The 25,492-nt window shown below is 38.2% G+C and overlaps 1 protein-coding gene across 1 annotated transcript in view; it reads right to left on the bottom strand.

The window, feature by feature from the left end:
• The window catches only part of LOC117339037, a 67,127-nt gene that overhangs the window by 15,334 nt on the left and 26,301 nt on the right, over positions 1-25,492 (bottom strand). The window contains exons 19-32 of the mRNA XM_033900402.1: positions 21,438-21,638; positions 20,630-20,816; positions 19,699-19,889; positions 14,528-14,746; positions 9,411-9,525; positions 8,711-8,980; positions 7,886-8,143; positions 7,024-7,277; positions 6,755-6,847; positions 6,094-6,356; positions 5,543-5,755; positions 4,891-4,954; positions 1,843-2,052; positions 24-135 (exon numbers count right to left, since the gene is read on the bottom strand). Coding sequence (XP_033756293.1) covers positions 24-135; positions 1,843-2,052; positions 4,891-4,954; positions 5,543-5,755; positions 6,094-6,356; positions 6,755-6,847; positions 7,024-7,277; positions 7,886-8,143; positions 8,711-8,980; positions 9,411-9,525; positions 14,528-14,746; positions 19,699-19,889; positions 20,630-20,816; positions 21,438-21,638 — 2,650 coding nt within the window. The remainder of the gene's footprint in view (positions 1-23; positions 136-1,842; positions 2,053-4,890; positions 4,955-5,542; positions 5,756-6,093; positions 6,357-6,754; positions 6,848-7,023; positions 7,278-7,885; positions 8,144-8,710; positions 8,981-9,410; positions 9,526-14,527; positions 14,747-19,698; positions 19,890-20,629; positions 20,817-21,437; positions 21,639-25,492) is intronic.

Raw genomic sequence — 25,492 nt, 5'->3', positions numbered from 1 at the left:
TATGGTACCTCTGTAATACTTACCTTGTGTTTTGTTGAAATCTGTACTAGAAGGCTCAATCCAGACTTGTAGATAATGCAAGGAATCAACATCACTGAGGCCAACAATTACAACAGTGCCAGTTGGTAAGTGGGCCTAAACAACAATAAATGTTGGACAGTGAGCCTAAACAACAAGAAATGCTGGAAAGTGGGCCTAAACAACAAGAAATGTTGGTGAGTGGGTCTAAACAACAAGAAATGTTGGTAAGTGGGCCTAAACAACAAGAAATGTTGGTAAGTGGCCCTAAACAACAAGAAATGATGGAAAGTGGGCCTAAACAACAAGAAATGTTGGTAAGTGGGTCTAAACAACAAGAAATGTTGATAAGTGGGTCTAAACAACAAGAAATGTTGGTAAGTGGGTCTAAACAACAAGAAATGATGGTAAGTGGGCCTAAACAACAAGAAATGTTGGTAAGTGGCCCTAAACAACAAGAAATGATGGAAAGTGGGCCTAAACAACAAGAAATGTTGGTAAGTGGCCCTAAACAACAAGAAATGTTGATAAGTGGGTCTAAACAACAAGAAATGTTGATAAGTGGGTCTAAACAACAAGAAATGTTGGTAAGTGGGTCTTAACAACAAGAAATGTTGGTAAGTGGGCCTAAACAACAAGAAATGATGGTAAGTGGGCCTAAACAACAAGACATGTTGGTAAGTGGGCCTAAACAACAACAAATGTTGGTAAGTGAGCCTAAACAACAAGAAATGTTGGTAAGTGGGCCTAAACAACAAGAAATGATGGAAAGTGCGCCTAAACAACATGAAATGTTGGAAAGCGCGCCTAAACACCATGAAATGTTGGAAAGTGCGCCTAAACAACAAGAAATGTTGGAAAGTGCGCCTAAACAACAAGAAATGTTGGTAAGTGGGCCTAAACAACAAGAAATGATGGAAAGTGGGCCTAAACAACAAGAAATGATGGAAAGTGGGCCTAAACAACAAGAAATGTTGGAAAGTGCGCCTAAACAACAAGAAATGTTGGTAAGTGGGCCTAAACAACAAGAAATGTTGGAAAGTGCGCCTAAACAACAAGAAATGTTCGTAAGTGGGCCTAAACAACAAGAAATGTTCGTAAGTGGGCCTAAACAACAAGAAATTAAGATCATCACAGCATCAACGCTCAAGTATGCAGGTTATTCTTTCTGTAATGATGGATGGTGTTTGGTGTCTTACCAACAGCTATGGTAATTTAAGGATGGCCTCCCCTAGGCCTGTGTATTGTTAAATGTCTTACCAAGAGCTATAGTAATTTAAGGGTGGCCTCCCCTGTGTGAGAGATACATTTTGGGAGGATGTGGTATGTTTGTGTTTGTCTCCTTGTGATAGTAACAATATGCAGAACTGATACCACGTTTATAGTTCAACCTCACTGCAGTATACTCAGTCTATCAAAGGCCATCAGCACAACATCACATCCGGTCATATACTAACAACAGGAGAAGAAACTGGGAGACTCGATCAGGTATCTGATTTCAGGGACAGTTACTGACTTTGTATGAGGGAGACTCAGAAACCTGGTTTGGGGGCCCGTAGACTCGGGGATCTTGTGGAGTGTTACTGACAATGTTTGAGGGAGACCCTGAAATCTGGTTTTAGGGACAATTACTGACTTTGTATGAGGGAGAATCGGGTATCTGGTTTTAGGGACAATTACTGACTTTGTATGAGGGAGACTCTGGGATCTGTTTTGGGGACAGTGCCTGACTTTGTATGAGGGGTCTGGTTTCTTGATAGACAACATACACAAGGACATGTTTTAAATCTGATGATTTAGTTTGAAGATTAGTTCTGATCATACCTCATACATGATGCCTCCATACAACTGCTGCAGTCTGAAGCCAGGGGTTAGTTCACCATTGACATAGTAATGCATTAAGAATGGCCACTTGGTGTTGCGATCTTTCCTAGCGCCACATCTGTCCATCACAAAAACATCGTCCAGTAGTTTAATGGCCACAGCACAGTTACAAGTCAACTGATTGCTGCATCGTCTGTACAGCACATGAACCTGTAAAAAATATACATGCCTAAATTCAATTCCTTAATAACATAAACCTTGTGCATTTTTACAAGCTACATGATATATTAACGTAATATCCATGATAAGTCTATAGCATAGTATGATAGCATACCACCTAAAGTCTCTGTCACAGTATGGTAGTAATTGTCTCCTTAAGTCTCTGTCACAGTATGGTAGCATACCTCCTTAAGTCTCTGTCACAGTATGGCAGCATACCTCCTTAAGTCTCTGTCACAGTATGGTAGTAATTGTCTCCTTAAGTCTCTGTCACAGTATGGTAGCATACCTCCTTAAGTCCCTGTCACAGTATGGTAGCATACCTCCTTAAGTCTCTGTCACAGTATGGCAGCATACCTCCTTAAGTCTCTGTCACAGTATGGTAGTATACCTCCTTGAGTCTCTGTCACAGTATGGTAGCATGCCTCCTTAAGTCTCTGTCACAGTATGGTAGCATACCTCCTTAAGTCTCTGTCACAGTATGGTAGCATGCCTCCTTGAGTCTCTGTCACAGTATGGTAGCATGCCTCCTTAAGTCTCTGTCACAGTATGGTAGCATGCCTCCTTAAGTCTCTGTCACAGTATGGTAGCATACCTCCTTAAGTCTCTATGTCACATCATGGTAGGATACCTCCTTAAGTCTCTATGTCACATCATGGTAGTATATCTCCTTAAGTCTCTAAGTCACAGTATGGTAGTATACATCCCTAAGTCTCTATGTCACAGTAAGGTAGCATACATCCTTAAATCTCCATATCACAGTAGGGTAGCATACATCCTTAAGTCTCCATGTCACAGTATGGTAGCATGCCTCCTTAAGTCTCTGTCACAGTATGGTAACATACCTCCTTAAGTCTCTGTCACAGTATGGTAACATACCTCCTTAAGTCTCTGTCACAGTATGATAGTATACTTCCTTAAGTCTCTATGTCACAGTATGGTAGTATATCTCCTTAAGTCTCTATGTTACAGAATGGAAGTAAACCTCCTCAAGTCTCTGTCACAGTATGGTAGCATACCTCCTTAAGTCTCTGTCACAGTATGGTAACATACCTCCTTAAGTCTCTGTCACAGTATGGTAACATACCTCCTTAAGTCTCTGTCACAGTATGATACAGTCAAACTTGTAATAGCGGACACCCTTATATAGCGGACACCTGTCCATAACGGACACTTCCAGGAATCCCCAATGAAAATCACTATATAAATATCGTGTATATAGCGGACACCTTCCTTATGCGGACAGCGGACACTTATTTTTGTCCGTAAAGTTGTTTAAAATTCCGTATAACGGACACATGAAACCATAGCTGTGTTGATATTTGTGTGTAAAACGTTTCTAAATAACAAGCAGAGCCTTAATTACTCAACTCCCCTGGCAGCAATGCTAACTTAGGAAGCCACTTCATCAGTCACTAATTGTCCTGTTACCTGTAAGTTGCTGTAACAATTGGCAGTAATTACAAGAGAGTGACCGATCGCCATCGGCAGAGGTGTTTGTTTACTCAACCCCACCGGTGACAGCTAAGCTTAATTAGCCATTCAACCATAGCCAAGACAACAAGAATGGTCAGGTGGTAATTAAAACATTATCAATACCAACAAAAGAGGGACAAAGCAATAGTTATGTCTGTCTTAATTGTTTTACTTACAAAATCAACCGTATGCAAATCTGACAGGGCAGGCACATGGTTGTCAGCCGCCATTTTTTCACACTCGGAACTCCTCGGAATATGACTACGTAACATATTAGCTGAAGAGTTCCGAGTGTCTTTGTATACACTACTAATTGACTGAACCAGAAAACGGTATTTATTAAATTAAATCCCTACATGGATTTCAGAAAATACGTCTCAAAATAAATGCTTAAGGATTATAATTATCAGAGGAAAATGCACTTTCATTTATAAAGAGTTAATGTTGTAATAGAAAAGATATTTCAAACATATTTATTTTCCAAAATATTGAGGATTAATGAAAATTGTTTTACTATGATAAGAATTACCTTTACTTTTTTGACTATGTTGAGTATTTGTCTGAATAGATATTCAGTATAGTATGATATTGTGAAGATTTTTTTTGAAACTATAGGCTTAATATAAATTATTAAAAAAATCAACTTCAATTTTTGTGTCAGATGAATGACTGAAAATTAATTAATTTAACATTTGTCTTTAATTATTTGTCTTTTATTCATTTGTTTCAGTGTTTGAATATAATAAATCAGGAGACACATAGTGTACTATAAACAGACTTTGGTTTGTTTCTTCGTTTATAAGGGACATAACTCATTGAACCTCTATATAAAGGACACCTCTCTATAAAGGACACTTTTGCCTTGTCCCTTAGGTGTCCTTTATAGACAGGTTCGACTGTAGTATACTTCCTTAAGTCTCTATGTCACAGTATGGTAGTATACTTCCTTAAGTCTCTATGGCACAGTATGGTAGTATATCTCCTTAAGTCTCTATGTTACAGAATGGAAGTAAACCTCCTCAAGTCTCTGTCACAGTATGGTAGCATACCTCCTTAAGTCACTATATCACGGTATGGTAGCATACCTCCTGAAGTCTCTGTCACAGTATGGTAGCATACCTCCTTATGTCTCTATGTCACAGTATGGTAGTATATCTCCTTAAGTCTCTATGTCACGGTAGGGTAGCATACATCCTCTAAAACATACATCTTGATCTCCATCAAACTTTAGATTAGAACTTTAAACACACAGTATACTGTAATATAAGTTGATGAGATGTTTTGTAGCTTCATCCCAAACAAACTTCAGTAGAATGTTTAGAGACAAATGACATTCTGAATGTTTGTACTTACAGCATACTGTAGTTCTGTGTGTTGGTACAGGACGAATTCTCCCTCATAGAAGTTGGTGTAGTAACTAAAATAATAACACATCATCAATTGTTACCATTTTTACAGAAATTTAATTTCTCATGTGGTACTCATGCTGTGACAGATCTCCCTGTCTTATCTGGTCTGTCTGGAGTCTTCACACAACATTTAGTGTACAGAGATGTCATCATTTAAATGAAGAATATGGAAAAACAATAGGTTTTTTTTTTTATATGTATAAAATTTTGATATGAGAGAAAATGAAAAAGTCTATATCTAAATACACACATACAGGTAACAAATTCTATCATACAGGTAAAAATTCTATCATACAGGTAACAAATTCTATCATACAGGTAACAAATTCTATCATACAAGTAAAAATTCTATCATACAGGTAACAAATTCTATAATATAGGTAACAAATTCTATCATACAGGTAACAAATTCTATCATACAGGTAACAAATTCTATCATACAGGTAACAAATTCTATCACAAAGACCAGAGGTTAAGATTGTCTATAGAAAAAAAAAATCCTTGGTCCACATCAACTTTTATAGTAACTTAAGCTTAAAAAATGGTCAATTCAGCCTTATGTGCCTTTTGAAACGTGACACAATCACAACGCTCACCTGCCATCAAATGTTGTAATGTGAGGACTGTTAACTGATGAACAGAGCCCAGGATGGTCCATATCAACAGCGGTCACCTCCAAAGTCTCAAACTCAAGCGATTCCATTACCTGTCCGTTCTCCAATACATGTCCGGAGATATGAACTGCTCGTGTCTGATCGCCATCATAGATTCCGTCAACTTTGGCTCCCACCATTATTCTGTGAGTCCGTCTGATAAAAAATAGCACACAAAACCAAAATAAAACAACCAACACTCTTAACAACTAAATAAACTTAAATGGTTATAACGTGACCTCCATATCATTTTTACACCATAACAATCATAACGGACTTATAAACACATTAAGGTTATTCCAACAAACACCCTTCTCCCTTAATATATTTCTCGTCTTTCTTTTCATACACAGGAAGCTTAAATCCTGAACAAGGTCACACTTAAGTTTAAAACAAGATAGATCACAATGTTATCAAATAAAGGAGACAAAAATATCTAATTACAGACTTCGAAATTTCTTGTCAACACTCTCGGGAAATTAACGACAACAAACCTCCAATTATTCATTGTAACTACGGCTCCACACGACAGGTCCTGAATATTGTCACCGGAGCCGATGACCAGCTGTTGTACAGTTGACCGGTCAGAGCATGTGATGTCACCCTCAGACTTGTTAACGGAAGCATAGATGTAAACATGGCAGTCCATGGGGGAGACGGTCAATGCACACAAGAATGACGGAGGAACGGTCAAACGTGTCATTATTTCCTCTCCTTCTTCACCTTCCTTAACTGTCAAAGTTGAGGCCGATAAAATCTGAAAGTTCAAGGTTATTGAGTGAAAGTATGAGTTCAAGGTTATTGAGTGAAAGTATGAGTTCAAGGTTATTGAGTGAAAGTATGAGTTCAAGGTTATTGAGTGAAAGTATGAGTTCAAGGTTATTGAGTGAAAGTATGAGTTCAAGGTTTTATTGTAACTCATGGGTTTAAGGTTATTGAGTAACTCAGGAGTTCAGGGCTGTAGAGTAACTCCGGAGCTCTAGGTTATAGAGTTACTCAGGAATTCAGGGTTGTAGAGTAAATTGTAAGTTCAAGGAAACATCATTCATAGTCAGAAGTTATGCGTTAGTCACCTGGACTTATTACAGGATCAATACAGTAATTTTGTTTGTACTAAATTAGAATTGATCTTTTCCTTTATCCTAGTCGACTTACCTGAACAGCGATCATGATCGGTACACTCTGTCTGAACGCTCCTCGAGTTTCATTACATTTGCCTTGTACACAAGCTGACACACCACATGAAAGCTGAAATATAACACATATATATTTTTTTCATTAAAAAAATGCACTTGCATGCCATCTTTTCCTTGTATGATTAGACAAAATAATAAAATATGAATTGGTCTTAGAGAAAGAATTCGTATTAGATCTCTCAGCCAATGGCATCAAACACTAATTCCAATAAGAGCTTAAAAGCTTACTTTTGTTCCGAATGGTAAATTTTTAAGGTAACTTCTATCAAGGTAAAACTCTGCTGTGTCCTCAATCACATTTGACGATGTCTCCTTTGCGATGATGACATCATTGATCAGCCATCTGACCTGGTACTCCATTGTACTCGTGAGCGACTTGATCGAATTAAAACTACATTTTAATGTTTGGTTGTTGGCATCTTCTCCGGGAACCATAGCAACAGACACCATGGGATTTCTCTTCACTATCGGGAAGTCATCACCTGAAAATATGAATGCCAATTATATATCAACACATTTTCATTAAATATAGTAGAGAAATACTTTTAACAAGTTCAGCATTTCGCACTTTCCCTGTGCATGTAACTTTTTACACTTTCCAGAGTCCATTGATTTTTTTTCCATTATTATCATACGAGGTAAGTTACAGGCTATGTTTCTTTTAATTAATTATTGTTTATAAATGGCAAAACTAAGACCCAGACAACAACTTTATAAACATCACTTAGACCCTGACATCGACTTTATAAACATCACTTAGACCCAGACAACAACTTTATAAACATCACTCAGACTCTGACAACTACTAAAACAAACTTCACTCAGACCCTGACAACCACTGAAACAAACTTCACTCAGACCCTGACAACCACTGAAACAAACTTCACTCAGACCCTGACAACCACTGAAACAAACTTCACTCAGACCCTGAAAATGATGACAAAAACTATAAAAACTTCACTAAGAGCTTTCACTAAATTTACATTAACTAAAGCCACACTAAATACTCCTATATCGATTATAACTTGGTGGAAATGTCTTTTCGAAGTAAATTCACTGGCACACCTGCGGTGCCTGTTATAAGAAATACCTGTTGTACATCTCCACTCCATGTAGATGAACCCTGACCATCGTACAAAGTCTGTCATAACATCAGATCTTGTTAAATTCATCAAAGTACATCGACCATCTTGCATGTTAAAAGACCGACAGAGGAAGTCTGTCTGGGTGAGACAAAGTCGCTGACATTCGCTGATCAAGGTGACCCCTTCTACTGCCTTGGTTACATGGCCGTTGACAGTGTAGCCTGGGAATCTCTGCCACTCTATTCCTCGCTTTCCACACGGATCTGGAAAAAAATTTAATATTTGTTGGAGAGTAGGACAAGTGGCTGAACAACATATATCACACCAAATAAGGTTAGGATACCTTGATGAGCACTGTTTTAAATAGCACTTTGAACCAATGAAAATTATAAAGCTTTTCTGGCCACACTTATATGGACCTCATATATCACTTTGAGCAACTAGGAAATACCACTGTGTGTGGTGTTCAAACTGGATACTTTCCATTTACTTAAATGAAAGACCAGTATTTCACACCAACTTTAATATGTGTAAGGGAGATGTCATTTTTTATTTCGCACTTACCAGAAATGTCAATTTCACTTTCTTCACAAAAAAACCCACAGTAAACCTTATTACCTAGTCCCAGGTTTATCAATACACTACAGCTTAAAGAAGTTCATAAACTTAAAACTTCTATAGGAAAGCATAACAGAATTTAAGGAAAGTTCCTTAACTATGACTTTATCCTGTGATCTTTTCCTATGGAAAATTTATAAGATAAGGAGTTCCCTGAGGTTAAGTAACGTTGGTGAAATCAGGGCCAGACTGTTTAATTAAAGGTAACTTACCGTTTTGACACTGCCATTCAAACAGATCTGACTCGGCCGTCTCCACTGTTTCAGCACCAAAAGACAATGTGTCCTTCAGATTAAGGGTACAATTGTCCGAGGAAGCATTGTAGGTAAAGGACTGGCAGATCTGATCTGGTCCATAATTTAACAGACATTCATCACGACAATTTTGGATGTCTCCGCTACTAGCTACGTCCTCCGTAGCTATACCCATGATGTCACTTCCTTTGTACTGGTACCATGTCAAATCCAAAATTTCACAGGAATCTGAAAAAGACATATTTCTTTACAATCCTCTTATTTTTAGGTGTTTTATAACTTTCCATTTCTTTCTTCTTTTTTTTTTTGTATTTAAGCATTGATGTCAATATTTATGAAACTAAAGAATATTAACATCAATGCTTATAAATTATTTTTGAAACTGTGTTTCAAATTTAAAACATGTTTTATGTACAGTTTTACTTATTCAATGAGTTTTTTTTTTGAGCAAATCAATACACAACCCCAATGGTCATATTGTGACATATATCCGTGTCACGTTTTCACACCATTTACATAATTTTTTTTTCATAGAGGTATAAAAAGAAAAACTCAACCAATCAAAAAGCAGCACTCTGAATACTAACAATAGATCAATAATTATTTATCAATTAATGTTACAATCCCCTGTTTTTTACATGTTCTATCCAAAACTCACCATTTGCCATCTGCCATTGTGATGTGTTGACTTTAGGGTCACAGAACTCTCTACTATTGGAGGGGTTATACTCGCCAGCCTCATAACACACATCATTTATTAAACACGAAGTATTCTGTAAAAAAAAAAAAAAATGATGAACTTTTTAAAGGTACATATTTCATTTTAGTGTAATTCATACTTAAAGCTAAGTAATGATTATGTTAATTATTATTTCTGAATATCATTTCTAGGGCAAATATTGTGGATGCATGAACCATCATTGATCATGAGGTATATCTGTTTGTTTTTTTCACGGACAGTCCCTGGACCTTGAATATCTCCCAGCTATTATTGTAGGGAGTAATTACTTGAGGCAGAAGTCTTATCCAGTAATTAGGAAATCTATACAGTAGTTAAGAAATCTATTCAGTAGTTTAGGAAATCTATCTAGTAGTTAGGAAATCTATACTGTAGTTAGGAAATCTATCCAGTAGTTAGGAAATCTATACTGTAGTTAGGAAATATATCCAGTAGTTAGGAAATCTATACTGTAGTTAGGAAATCTATCCAGTAGTTAGGAAATCTATACTGTAGTTAGGAAATCTATACTGTAGTTAGGAAATCTATCCAGTAGTTAGGAAATCTATACTGTAGTTAGGAAATATATCCAGTAGTTAGGAAATCTATACTGTAGTTAGGAAATCTATCCAGTAGTTAGGAAATCTATACTGTAGTTAGGAAATCTATACTGTAGTTAGGAAATCTATCCAGTAGTTAGGAAATCTATACTGTAGTTAGGAAATATATCCAGTAGTTAGGAAATCTATACTGTAGTTAGGAAATATATCCAGTAGTTAGGAAATCTATACTGTAGTTAGGAAATCTATCCAGTAGTTAGGAAATCTATCCAGTAGTTAGGAAATCTATACTGTAGTTAGGAAATCTATACTGTAGTTAGGAAATATATCCAGTAGTTAGGAAATCTATACTGTAGTTAGGAAATCTATCCAGTAATTAGGAAATCTATCCAGTAGTTAGAAAATCTATACTGTAGTTAGGAAATCTATCTAGTAGTTAGGAAATCTATACTGTAGTTAGGAAATCTATACTGTAGTTAGGAAATCTATACTGTAGTTAGGAAATCTATCCTGTAGCTAGGAAATCTATACTGTAGTTAGGAAATCTATACTGTAGTTAGGAAATCTATCCAGTAGTTAGGAAATCTATACTGTAGTTAGGAAATCTATCCAGTAGTTAGGAAATCTATACTGTAGTTAGGAAATATATCCAGTAATTAGGAAATCTATACTGTAGTTAGGAAATCTATACTGTAGTTAGGAAATCTATACTGTAGTTATAGGAAATCTATACTGTAGTTAGGAAATCTATACTGTAGTTAGGAAATCTATACTGTAGTTAGGAAATCTATCCAGTAGTTAGGAAATCTATACTGTAGTTAGGAAATCTATCCAGTAGTTAGGAAATCTATACTGTAGTTAGGAAATCTATCCTGTAGTTAGGAAATCTATACTGTAGTTAGGAAATCTATACTGTAGTTAGGAAATTTATACAGTAGTTAGGAAATCTATACTGTAGTTAGGAAATCTATACTGTAGTTAGGAAATCTATACAGTAGTTAGGAAATCTATCCAGTAGTTAGGAAATCTATACTGTAGTTAGGAAATCTATACAGTAGTTAGGAAATCTATACTGTAGTTAGGAAATCTATACTGTAGTTAGGAAATCTATCCAGTAATTAGGAAATCTATCCAGTAGTTAGGAAATCTATCCAGAAGTTAGGAAATCTATACAGTAGTTAGGAAATCTATACTGTAGTTAGGAAATCTATACTGTAGTTAGGAAATCTATACCGTAGTTAGGAAATCTATACCGTAGTTAGGAAATCTATACTGTAGTTAGGAAATATATCCAGTAGTTAGGAAATCTATCCAGTAGTTAGGAAATCTATACTGTAGTTAGGAAATCTATCCAGTAATTAGGAAATCTATACTGTAGTTAGGAAATCTATACAGTAGTTAGGAAATCTATACTGTAGTTAGGAAATCTATCCCGTAGTTAGGAAATCTATACTGTAGTTAGGAAATCTATAGTGTAATTAGGAAATCTATACTGTAGTTAGGTAATATATCCAGTAGTTAGGAAATCTATACTGTAGTTAGGAAATCTATACTGTAGTTAGGAAATCTATACAGTAGTTAGGAAATCTATACTGTAGTTAGGAAATCTATCCAGTAGTTAGGAAATCTATACTGTAGTTAGGAAATCTATACTGTAGTTAGGAAATCTATCCTGTAGTTAGGAAATCTATACTGTAGTTAGGAAATCTATACAGTAGTTAGGAAATCTATACTGTAGTTAGGAAATCTATCCAGTAGTTAGGAAATCTATCCTGTAGTTAGGAAATCTATACTGTAGTTAGGAAATATATCCAGTAGTTTAGGAAATCTATCCAGTAGTTAGGAAATCTATACTGTAGTTAGGAAATCTATCTAGTAGTTAGGAAATCTATCCAGTAGTTAGGAAATCTATCGAGTAGTTAGGAAATCTATACTGTAGTTAGGAAATCTATACAGTAGTTAGGAAATCTATACTGTAGTTAGGAAATCTATACTGTAGTTATGAAATTAGTCCCATACCAAAGTGACTTATCTCTATCAAAATGTCGTACACTAGTCCCACACCAAAGTGACTTATCTCTATCAAAATGTTGTACACTAGTCCTACACTATAGTGACTTATCTCTATCAAAATGTCGTACATTAGTCCTACACTATAGTGACTTATCTCTATCAAAATGTCGTACATTAGTCCTACACTATAGTGACTTATCTCTATCAAAATGTCATACACTAGTCCTACACTATAGTGACTTATCTCTATCAAAATGTCGTACTCTAGTCCCATACCAAAGTGACTTATCTCTATCAAAATGTCGTACTCTAGTCCCACACTATAGTGACTTATCTCTATCAAAATGTCGTACACTAGTCCCACACTATAGTGACTTATCTCTATCAAAATGTCGTACTCTAGTCCCATACCAAAGTGACTTATCTCTATCAAAATGTCGTACATTAGTTCCACACTATAGTGACTTATCTCTATCAAAATGTCGTACAATAGTCCCACACTATAGTGACTTATCTCTATCAAAATGTCGTACACTAGTCCCACACTATAGTGACTTATCTCTATCAAAATGTCGTACATTAGTCCCATACCAAAGTGACTTATCTCTATCAAAATGTCGTACATTAGTCCCATACCAAAGTGACTTATCTCTATCAAAATGTCGTACACTAGTCCCACACCAAAGTGACTTATCTCTATCAAAATGTTGTACACTAGTCCCACACCAAAGTGACTTATCTCTATCAAAATGTCGTACATTAGTCCTACACTATAGTGACTTATCTCTATCAAAATGTCGTACACTAGTCCTACACTATAGTGACTTATCTCTATCAAAATGTCGTACACTATAGTCCCACACCAAAGTGACTTATCTCTATCAAAATGTCGTACTCTAGTCCCACACCAAAGTGACTTATCTCTATCAAAATGTTGTACACTAGTCCCACACCAAAGTGACTTATCTCTATCAAAATGTCGTACACTAGTCCGATACCAAAGTGACTTATCTCTATGAAAATGTCGTACATTAGTCCCACACCAAAGTGACTTATCTCTATCAAAATGTCGTACATTAGTCCCACACCAAAGTGACTTATCTCTATCAAAATGTTGTACACTAGTCCCACACCAAAGTGACTTATCTCTATCAAAATGTCGTACATTAGTCCCACACCAAAGTGACTTATCTCTATCAAAATGTCGTACACTAGTCCCACACCAAAGTGACTTATCTCTATCAAAATGTCGTACACTAGTCCCACACTATAGTGACTTATCTCTATCAAAATGTTGTACATTAGTCCCACACCAAAGTGACTTATCTCTATCAAAATGTTGTACATTAGTCCCACACCAAAGTGACTTATCTCTATCAAAATGTCGTACACTAGTCCCACACCAAAGTGACTTATCTCTATCAAAATGTCGTACATTAGTCCCACACCAAAGTGACTTATCTCTATCAAAATGTCGTACTCTAGTCCCACACCAAAGTGACTTATCTCTATCAAAATGTTGTACACTAGTCCCACACCAAAGTGACTTATCTCTATCAAAATGTCGTACTCTAGTCCCACACCAAAGTGACTTAATTATCTCTATCAAAATGTCGTACACTAGTCCCACACCAAAGTGACTTTTTTCTATCAAAATGTCGTACACTAGTCCCACACCAAAGTGACTTTTTTCTATCAAAATGTCGTACATTAGTCCCACACCAAAGTGACTTATCTCTATCAAAATGTCGTACACTAGTCCCACACCAAAGTGACTTATCTCTATCAAAATGTCGTACACTAGTCCCACACCAAAGTGACTTATCTCTATCAAAATGTCGTACACTAGTCCCACACCAAAGTGACTTATCTCTATCAAAATGTCGTACTCTAGTCCCACACCAAAGTGACTTATCTCTATCAAAATGTCGTACATTAGTCCCACACTATAGTGACTTATCTCTATCAAAATGTCGTACACTAGTCCCACACTATAGTGACTTATCTCTATCAAAATGTCGTACTCTAGTCCCACACCAAAGTGACTTATCTCTATCAAAATGTCGTACACTAGTCCCACACTATAGTGACTTATCTCTATCAAAATGTCGTACACTAGTCCCACACTATAGTGACTTATCTCTATCAAAATGTCGTACTCTAGTCCCACACCAAAGTGACTTATCTCTATCAAAATGTCGTACACTAGTCCCACACCAAAGTGACTTATCTCTATCAAAATGTCGTACACTAGTCCCACACCAAAGTGACTTATCTCTATCAAAATGTCGTACTCTAGTCCCACACCAAAGTGACTTATCTCTATCAAAATGTCGTACTCTAGTCCCACACCAAAGTGACTTATCTCTATCAAAAGTAATTACATAGATGGATACAGCCTATACATTTTTAAAGAGATGTGAGCTAGAGCTCATGCCAAGATCAAAATAAACAATGGACATGTTTGTGTTTGGAATGTCGCACCTTTGGAGAACATGTCTTGCTTGTGATGTCACAGGTAAAACAGAGGGAGTTATACACTATGAAGTAGGCTGCGTTACTCAGAGCCTGAGTTCCATTGTTACTGATGGTGATCTCGTAACTCCCCACTGACGGCAGTGTACAGGTCAACTCGTTGAACGACACAAAGACTGCAGGTATGGTTTCCGTCTCATTCATAACTGTAAATGAAGTCTCGTTCAGCTGTACAAAACAGAAGAAATACTGGTATTGTCATAAGTGTCATTAAGATTTAAACTTAAATGAATTATTTATACTGATGTTCTCTAAATTGGAGCTGAAACAATGTCTACATTAAATCATTATCACATAGAAAGGGGTGTAGCAAGAGCCCATTGGGCCTGTATCCCTAATACCTATTCAGCTTATAAAGGGTATAAAGTGTAGATTTTAGTGCAAGACTTAATTCATGTGACCTTCAAAGTTGACTGAAGTCATTGATGAAAATCAAATCTAAAATCTGTTATTTCCAGTGTGCAACACATCTAATAGTAAGAAGAATGTATTCAGGATTTTAGCACATTTGACCTAAAAAAAGGTCAAGGTCATTTGATCAAACTCAAGAAATTGAATCTACTGAAACAAATGATGTTTTTCTTGGAAGAACTTTGTATAATTGGCACCTGTTACACTTACACACCTCTTACATTTACACCCTTCACACTTACACGCCAATAACATTTACACCCGTTACACTCACACATGTTACACTCACACGCCCATTACACTTACACGCCCATTACACTTACACGCCCATTACACTTACACACCCATTACACTTACATGCCCATTACACTTACACACCCGTTACACTTACACACCTGTTACACTTACACACCCACTACACTTACACACCCGTTACACTTACACACCTATTACACTTACACATCTGTTACACTTACACACCCATAACACTTACACACCCATTACACTTACATGCCCATTACACTTACACACCCATTACACTTACACACCCGTTACACTTACACACCCATTACACTTACACACCCATTACACTTACACACCCATTACACATACACACCCATTACACTTACACACCCATTACACTTACACACCTGTTACACTTACACACCCATAACACTTACACACCCATTACACTTACACACCCATTACACTTACACACCCATTACACTTACACACCTGTTACACTTACACACCTGTTACACTTACACACCCATTACACTTACACGCCCATTACACTTACACACCTGTTACACTTACACGCACCTAACACTTACACACCCATTACACTTACACACCTGTTACACTTACACACCTGTTACACTTACACACCCATTACACTTACACACCCATTACACTTACACACCCATTACACTTACACACATGTTACACTTACACGCCCATTACACTTACACACCCATTACACTTACACGCCCATTACACTTACACACCCATCACACTTACACACCCATTACACTTACACGCCCATTACACTTACACACCTGTTACACTTACACACCCATTACACTTACACACCCGTTACACTTACACACCCATTACACTTACACACCCATTACACTTACACACCCATTACACTTACACACCCGTTACACTTACACACCCATTACACTTACACACCCGTTACACTTACACACCTGTTACACTTACACGCCCATTACACTTACACACCCATTACACTTACACACCCACTACACTTACACACCCACTACACTTACACACTCGTTACACTTACACACCCATCACACTTACACGCCCATTACACTTACACGCCCATTACACTTACACCCATTACACTTACACACCCATCACACTTACACACCTGTTACACTTACACACCCGTTACACTTACACACCCGTTACACTTACACACCTGTTACACTTACACACCTGTTACACTTACACACCTGTTACACTTACACACCTATTACACTTACACACCCATTACACTTACACACCTGTTACACTTACACACCCATTACACTTACACACCTGTTACACTTACACACCCATTACACTTACACACCTGTTACACTTACACACCCATTACACTTACACACCCATTACACTTACACACCTGTTACACTTACACACCCATTACACTTACACACCCATTACACTTACACACCCATTACACTTACACACCTGTTACACTTACACACCCATTACACTTACACACCCATTACACTTACACACCTGTTACACTTACACACCCATCACACTTACACACCTGTTACACTTACACACCCATTACACTTACACACCCATTACACTTACACACCCATTACACTTACACACCCATTACACTTACACATCTGTTACACTTACACACCTGTTACACTTACACACCCGTTACACTTACACACCTGTTACACTTACACACCCATTACACTTACACACCCGTTACACTTACACACCTGTTACACTTACACACCTGTTACACTTACACACCCATTACACTTACACGCCCATTACACTTACACACCCATTACACTTACACACCTGTTACACTTACACACCTGTTACACTTACACACCCGTTACACTTACACGCCCATTACACTTACACACCCATTACACTTACACACCCATTACACTTACACACCCATTACACTTACACACCCATTACACTTACACGTCTGTTACATTCACACGCCTGTTACACTTACATACCTGTTACACTTACACACCCGTTACACTTACACGCCTGTTACACTCACATGCCCATTACACTTACACACCCATTACACTTACACACCTGTTACACTTACACACCCGTTACACTTACACGCCTGTTACACTCACATGCCCATTACACTTACACACCCATTACACTTACATACCCATTACACTTACACACCCATTACACTTACACGCCCATTACACTTACACACCCATTACACTTACACACCTGTTACACTTACACACCCATTACACTTACACGCCCATTACACTTACACGCCCATTACACTTACACGCCCATTACACATACACACCCATTACACTTACACACCCATTACACTTACACACCCATTACACTTACACACCCATTACACTTACACACCCATTACACTTACAAGCCCATTACACTTACACACCTGTTACACTTACACATCCATTACACTTACACGCCCATTACACTTACACGCCCATTACACTTACACGCCCATTACACATACACACCCATTACACTTACACACCCATTACACTTACACACCCATTACACTTACACACCCATTACACTTACACGCCTGTTACACTTACACACCCATTACACTTACACGCCCATTACACTTACACGCCCATTACACTTACACACCCATTACACTTACACACCCATTACACTTACACACCTGTTACACTTACACACCCATTACACTTACACGCCCATTACACTTACACGCCCATTACACTTACACGCCCATTACACTTACATACCCATTACACTTACACACCTGTTACACTTACACACCTGTTACACTTACACACCCATTACACTTACACGCCCGTTACACTTACACGCCCATTACACTTACACACCCATTACACTCACACACCCATCACACTTACACACCTGTTACACTTACACACCCATTACACTTACACACCCATTACACTTACACACCCATTACACTTACACACCTGTTACACTTACACACCTGTTACACTTACACACCCATTACACTTACACACCCATTACACTTACACACCTGTTACACTTACACACCTGTTACACTTACACACCCATTACACTTACACACCCATTACACTTACACAACCATCACACTTACACACCTGTTACACTTACACACCTGTTACACTTACACACCTGTTACACTTACACACCCATTACACTTACACACCCATTACACTTACACGCCCATTACACTTACACACCTGTTACACTTACACACCCGTTACACTTACACGCCCATTACACTTACACACCCATTACACTTACACACCCATTACACTTACACACCCATTACACTTACACACCTGTTACACTTACACACCCGTTACACTTACACGCCTGTTACACTCACACGCCCATCACACTTACATGCCTGTTACAATTACACACCCATTACACTTACACACCCATTACACTTACACACCCATTACACTTACACACCCATTACACTTACACACCCATTACACTTACACACCATTACACTTACACACCCATTACACTTACACACCTGTTACACTTACACACCCATTACACTTACACACCCATTACACTTACACACCCATTACACTTACACGCCCATTACACTTACACACCCATTACACTTACACACACGTTACACTTACACACACGTTACACTTACACGTCTGTTACACTTACACACCCATTACACTTACACGCCTGTTACACTTACACACCTGTTACACTTACACACCCATTACACTTACACACCCATTACACTTACACGCCCATTACACTTACACACCTGTTACACTTACACATCTGTTACACTTACACATCTGTTACACTTACACACCCATTACACTTACACACCCATTACACTTACACGCCCATTACACTTACACACCCATTACACTTACACACCTGTTACACTTACACACACGTTACACTTACACGTCTGTTACACTTACACACCCATTACACTTACACGCCTGTTACACTTACACACCTGTTACACTTACACACCCATTACACTTACACACCCATTACACTTACACGCCCATTACACTTACACACCTGTTACACTTACACATCTGTTACACTTACACATCTGTTACACTTACACACACGTTACACTTACACGTCTGTTACACTTACACACCCATTACACTTACACGCCTGTTACACTTACACACCTGTTACACTTACACACCCATTACACTTACACACCCATTACACTTACACGCCCATTACACTTACACACCTGTTACACTTACACATCTGTTACACTTACACATCTGTTACACTTACACACCCATTACACTTACACACCCATTACACTTACACACCCATTACACTTACACGCCCACTACACTTACACACCTGTTACACTTACAAGCCCATTACACTTACACACCCATTACACTTCAAATGATTCAAGATCGCTGATTTTACCAATATAAAACAAGACCAGTTGACCTTACCTCAATTTTACGGAGGTGACAACTCAGCGTATCAAGGTTAAGTGTGTTGTTACTGTACACAGACACTGAGGTACAGAGAGCACTCCGCAGATCACATAGGCCATTACCACTGAGAGAAAATATGTTTGGAGCCTCTGTGAGCTTTGTAAAGCAGTCCAGACCGGCAAATCCTTCATTACAGTTACAGTTTCCTAACAAAAACAAAAACACATATCATTAACCATCAAAACAAAAACAAACGAGGTTTATATGAAGTTCCATACCCATCTTAAAACAAACAATTCATTGAATTCATAAATTTTTCATTAATGAAGGGGCCATAACTCTACTAAATAATGTGTGGCATTCAAACTTGGCCTAACAAGAAAATCCGTTAACATTTGTTAAAGCTGTTGCACAGAAACAAAGTGTGACAGATGAACAGACAGACAAGGATTTCCATTTTTGAATTTGACATTGACCTTAACTTGAAATTTGACATTGACCTTAACTTGAAATTTAACATTGACATTAACTTGAAATTTGACATTGACCTTATCTTGAAATTTGACATTGACCTTAACTTGAAATTACACATTGACCTCATTAACTTGAAATTTAACGTTGACCTTAACTTGAAATTTGACATTGACCTTAACTTGAAATTTAACATTGACCTTAACTTGAAATTTAACGTTGACTTTAACTTGAAATTTAACATTGACCTTAACTTGAAATTTGACATTGACCTTAACTTGAAATTTGACATTGACCTCAACTTGAAATTTGACATTGACCTTAACTTGAAATTTGACATTGACCTCAACTTGAAATTTAACATTGACCTTAACTTGAAATTTAACGTTGACCTTAACTTGAAATTTGACATCAATTTTTAGTACGTGTATATCATCAAATTTAACAATAGAAGCAGTCCAATTAACACCCTCACCTTCGACACAGGTTCCTGCACCACCACATTCGTGGAGACAGATCTGGTTGAGGACCGAGAGCGGTGGACCAACATGGGAAGTGTTGGCTCTTGGTTCCCACAAGTTGGTGTTACGGGTTACCTGAATCTCACACTGTTCTTTTACATTCTCAACTGGAGTCAAACTCCAGCGAACGTCATTTGTGATCTGTATTAAAATGGAATCACATTAATAACATACATTACTAGTTAAAACAGGCATGGACCTCACTGTACCATTTTAGGACTGAACTGTATTTCTGGTAGTTTTATCAAAGAATTAAGTTCAGTATGGTAACAATATTTAGACAATTTAATCTTTATATTTTCACTTTTACTCCATCAGTCTTTGAATACACAAAGGTTAAATTTAAAAGCTGGCGTCATAGTTTACGTACCCCAATATCAGTTATACAACTCTCAAAGCTGACATCGTAGTTTACGTACCCCAATATCAGTTATACAACTCTCAAAGCTGACATCATAGTTTACGTACCCCAATATCAGTTATATAACTCTCAAAGCTGGCGTCATAGTTTACGTACCCCAATATCAGTTATACAACTCTCAAAGCTGGCATCGTAGTTTACGTACCCCAATATCAGTTATACAACTCTCAAAGCTGGCGTCATAGTTTACGTACCCCAATATCAGTTATACAACTCTCAAAGCTGGCGTCATAGTTTACGTACCCCAATATCAGTTATACAACTCTCAAAGCTGGCATCGTAGTTTACGTACCCCAATATCAGTTATACAGCTCTCAAAGCTGGCATCATTGTTTACGTACCCCAATATCAGTTATACAGCTCTCGAAGCTGGCGTCGTAGTTTACACCTTGAACACTCCTGCATGTGGTCGCAGCTGCAGAGAGTTCCAGAGCTGACCTGCACATAATCTCAACCATCTGTCTTGTAAATCCAATTTCTGTAGGCCAGGTGACCACCTGTGAAATATTCAAAACATGATCCCTCCCATTAACTTCAATTTTCTGAATAAAAAAGATGTTATTAGCTTACAAATTAACACAAATCTTAAAAGAAAGATGATATTGATTTTTAAACAAAAGTTTGACTTTAAATTTAGAAACTTGTGTTTTCTCACACATTATAAATGAAGCGTTTTTGTTGGCTAGCAAACAGACTAAGATGTGTCCTATAGCAACTGATCTGAATAATCTTAAATGGTTTCAAATATGATCACTTTTTAGGACAAAATTATACAAAAAGGAATTAGAATTGATGAAAAGAAAATTATGCACAGGTAACATGTTCCATAAATACTCTACCAAATCTCAACAGAAAACTAAGTACTGTAAAAATGAATTAATATCCCCGAAATAATTAGTGACTGACAGTATTTATGGGGTGGTACCAAAACATTCATGGAAACACAGAAGGAAGAGAGATAACCCAAAAGGTCAAAGAATGCTACAGGTTAACATGAACAAAATTTCTGGATATTGCCAAGATCCTGAAGTCTCATGTTAATACTTGTTTAGACTTTAATACGATGGATAACAGAACCTATAAAACCTACACTAGAAGTACAGTGTTGACTCTACACCTCTATCCTAGACTAGAAGTACAGTGTTGACTCTACACCTCAATCCTAGACTAGAAGTACAGTGTTGACTCTACACCTCCATCCTAGACTAGAAGTACAGTGTTGACTCTACACCTCCATCCTACACTAGAAGTACAGTGTTGACTCTACACCTCCATCCTAGACTAGAAGTACAGTGTTGACTCTACACCTCCATACTAGACTAGAAGTACAGTGTTGACTCTACACCTCCATACAAGACTAGAAGTAGTGTTGACTCTACACCCTCCATCCTACACTAGAAGTACAGTGTTGACTCTACACCTCCATCCTACACTAGAAGTACAGTGTTGACTACACCTCCATCCTAGACTAGAAGTACAGTGTTGACTCTACACCTCAATCCTACACTAGAAGTACAGTGTTGACTCTACACCTCAATCCTAGACTAGAAGTACAGTGTTGACTCTACACCTCCATCCTAGACTAGAAGTACAGTGTTGACTCTACACCTCCATCCTACACTAGAAGTACAGTGTTGACTCTACACCTCCATACTAGACTAGAAGTACAGTGTTGACTCTACACCTCCATCCTAGACTAGAAGTACAGTGTTGACTCTACACCTCCATACAAGACTAGAAGTACAGTGTTGACTCTACACCTCAATCCTAGACTAGAAGTACAGTGTTGACTCTACACCTCCATCCTAGACTAGAAGTACAGTGTTGACTCTACACCTCCATCCTACACTAGAAGTACAGTGTTGACTCTACACCTCCATACAAGACTAGAAGTACAGTGTTGACTCTACACCTCCATCCTAGACTAACAGTACAGTGTTGACTCTACACCTACATCCTAGACTAGAAGTACAGTGTTGACTCTACACCTCCATCCTAGACTAGAAGTACAGTGTTGACTCTACACCTACATCCTAGACTAGAAGTACAGTGTTGACGCTACACCTCCATCCTACACTAGAAGTACAGTGTTGACTCTACACCTCCATACAAGACTAGAAGTACAGTGTTGACTCTACACCTCCATCCTAGACTAACAGTACAGTGTTGACTCTACACCTACATCCTAGACTAGAAGTACAGTGTTGACTCTACACCTCAATCCTAGACTAGAAGTACAGTGTTGACTCTACACCTACATCCTAGACTAGAAGTACAGTGTTGACGCTACACCTCGATACTAGACTAGAAGTAGTGTTGACGCTACACCCTCCATACTAGACTAGAAGTACAGTGTTGACTCTACACCTCCATACTAGACTAGAAGTACAGTGTTAACTCTACACCTCCATCCTAGACTAGAAGTACAGTGTTGACTCTACACCTCTATCCTAGACTAGAAGTACAGTGTTGACTCTACACCTCGATCCTAGACTAGAAGTACAGTGTTGACTCTACACCTCCATACAAGACTAGAAGTACAGTGTTGACTCTACACCTCGATCCTAGACTAGAAGTACAGTGTTGACTCTACACCTCCATACAAGACTAGAAGTACGGTGTTGGATCTACACCTCCATCCTAGACTAACAGTACAGTGTTGACTCTACACCTCCATCCTAGACTAGAAGTACAGTGTTGACTCTACACCTCCATCCTAGACTAGAAGTACAGTGTTGACTCTACACCTCCATCCTAGACTAGAAGTACAGTGTTGACTCCACACCTCCATCCTAGACTAGAAGTACAGTGTTGACTCTACACCACCATCCTACACTAGAAGTAGTGTTGGCTCTACACCCTCCATCCTAGACTAGAAGTACAGTGTTGACTCTACACCTCCATCCTAGACTAGAAGTACAGTGTTGACTCTACACCTCAATCCTACACTAGAAGTACAGTGTTGACTCCACACCTCCATCCTAGACTAACAGTACAGTGTTGACTCTACACCTCCATACAAGACTAGAAGTACAGTGTTGACTCTACACCTCCATACTAGACTAGAAGTACAGTGTTGACTCTACACCTCCATCCTAGACTAACAGTACAGTGTTGACTCTACACCTCCATACTAGACTAGAAGTACAGTGTTGACTCTACACCTCCATCCTAGACTAACAGTACAGTGTTGACTCTACACCTCCATACTAGACTAGAAGTACAGTGTTGACTCTACACCTCCATCCTAGACTAACAGTACAGTGTTGACTCTACACCTCCATTCTAGACTAGAAGTACAGTGTTGACTCTACACCTCCATCCTAGACTAGAAGTACAGTGTTGACGCTACACCTCCAACCTAGATTAGAAGTACAGTGTTGACTCTACACCTCCATCCTACACTAGAAGTACAGTGTTGACTCTACACCTCCATACTAGACTAGAAGTACAGTGTTGACTCTACACCTCCATCCTAGACTAACAGTACAGTGTTGACTCTACACCTCCATTCTAGACTAGAAGTACAGTGTTGACTCTACACCTCCATCCTAGACTAACAGTACAGTGTTGACTCTACACCTCCATTCTAGACTAGAAGTACAGTGTTGACTCTACACCTCCATCCTAGACTAGAAGTACAGTGTTGACGCTACACCTCCAACCTAGATTAGAAGTACAGTGTTGACTCTACACCTCCATCCTACACTAGAAGTACAGTGTTGACTCTACACCTCCATACTAGACTAGAAGTACAGTGTTGACTCTACACCTCAATACTAGACTAGAAGTACAGTGTTGACTCTATACCTCCATCCTACACTAGAAGTACAGTGTTGACTCTACACCTCCATCCTACACTAGAAGTACAGTGTTGACTCTACACCTCCATACTAGACTAGAAGTACAGTGTTGACTCTACACCTCCATCCTAGACTAGAAGTACAGTGTTGACTCTACACCTCCATCCTACACTAGAAGTACAGTGTTGACTCTACACCTACATCCTACACTAGAAGTACAGTGTTGACTCTACACCTCCATCCTACACTAGAAGTACAGTGTTGACTCTACACCTCCATACTAGACTAGAAGTACAGTGTTGACTCTACACCTCCATCCTACACTAGAAGTACAGTGTTGACTCTACACCTCCATCCTAGACTAGAAGTACAGTGTTGACTCTACACCTCAATCCTAGACTAGAAGTACAGTGTTGACTCTACACCTCAATCCTACACTAGAAGTACAGTGTTGACTCTACACCTCAATCCTAGACTAGAAGTACAGTGTTGACTCTACACCTCCATCCTACACTAGAAGTACAGTGTTGACTCTACACCTCCATCCTAGACTAGAAGTACAGTGTTGACTCTACACCTCCATCCTAGACTAG

The sequence above is a fragment of the Pecten maximus genome, chromosome 12, assembly GCF_902652985.1.
Source record: "Pecten maximus chromosome 12, xPecMax1.1, whole genome shotgun sequence".
Taxonomy (NCBI): Eukaryota; Metazoa; Mollusca; class Bivalvia; order Pectinida; family Pectinidae; genus Pecten; species Pecten maximus.
This window is presented reverse-complemented; position numbering and strand designations above follow the sequence as displayed.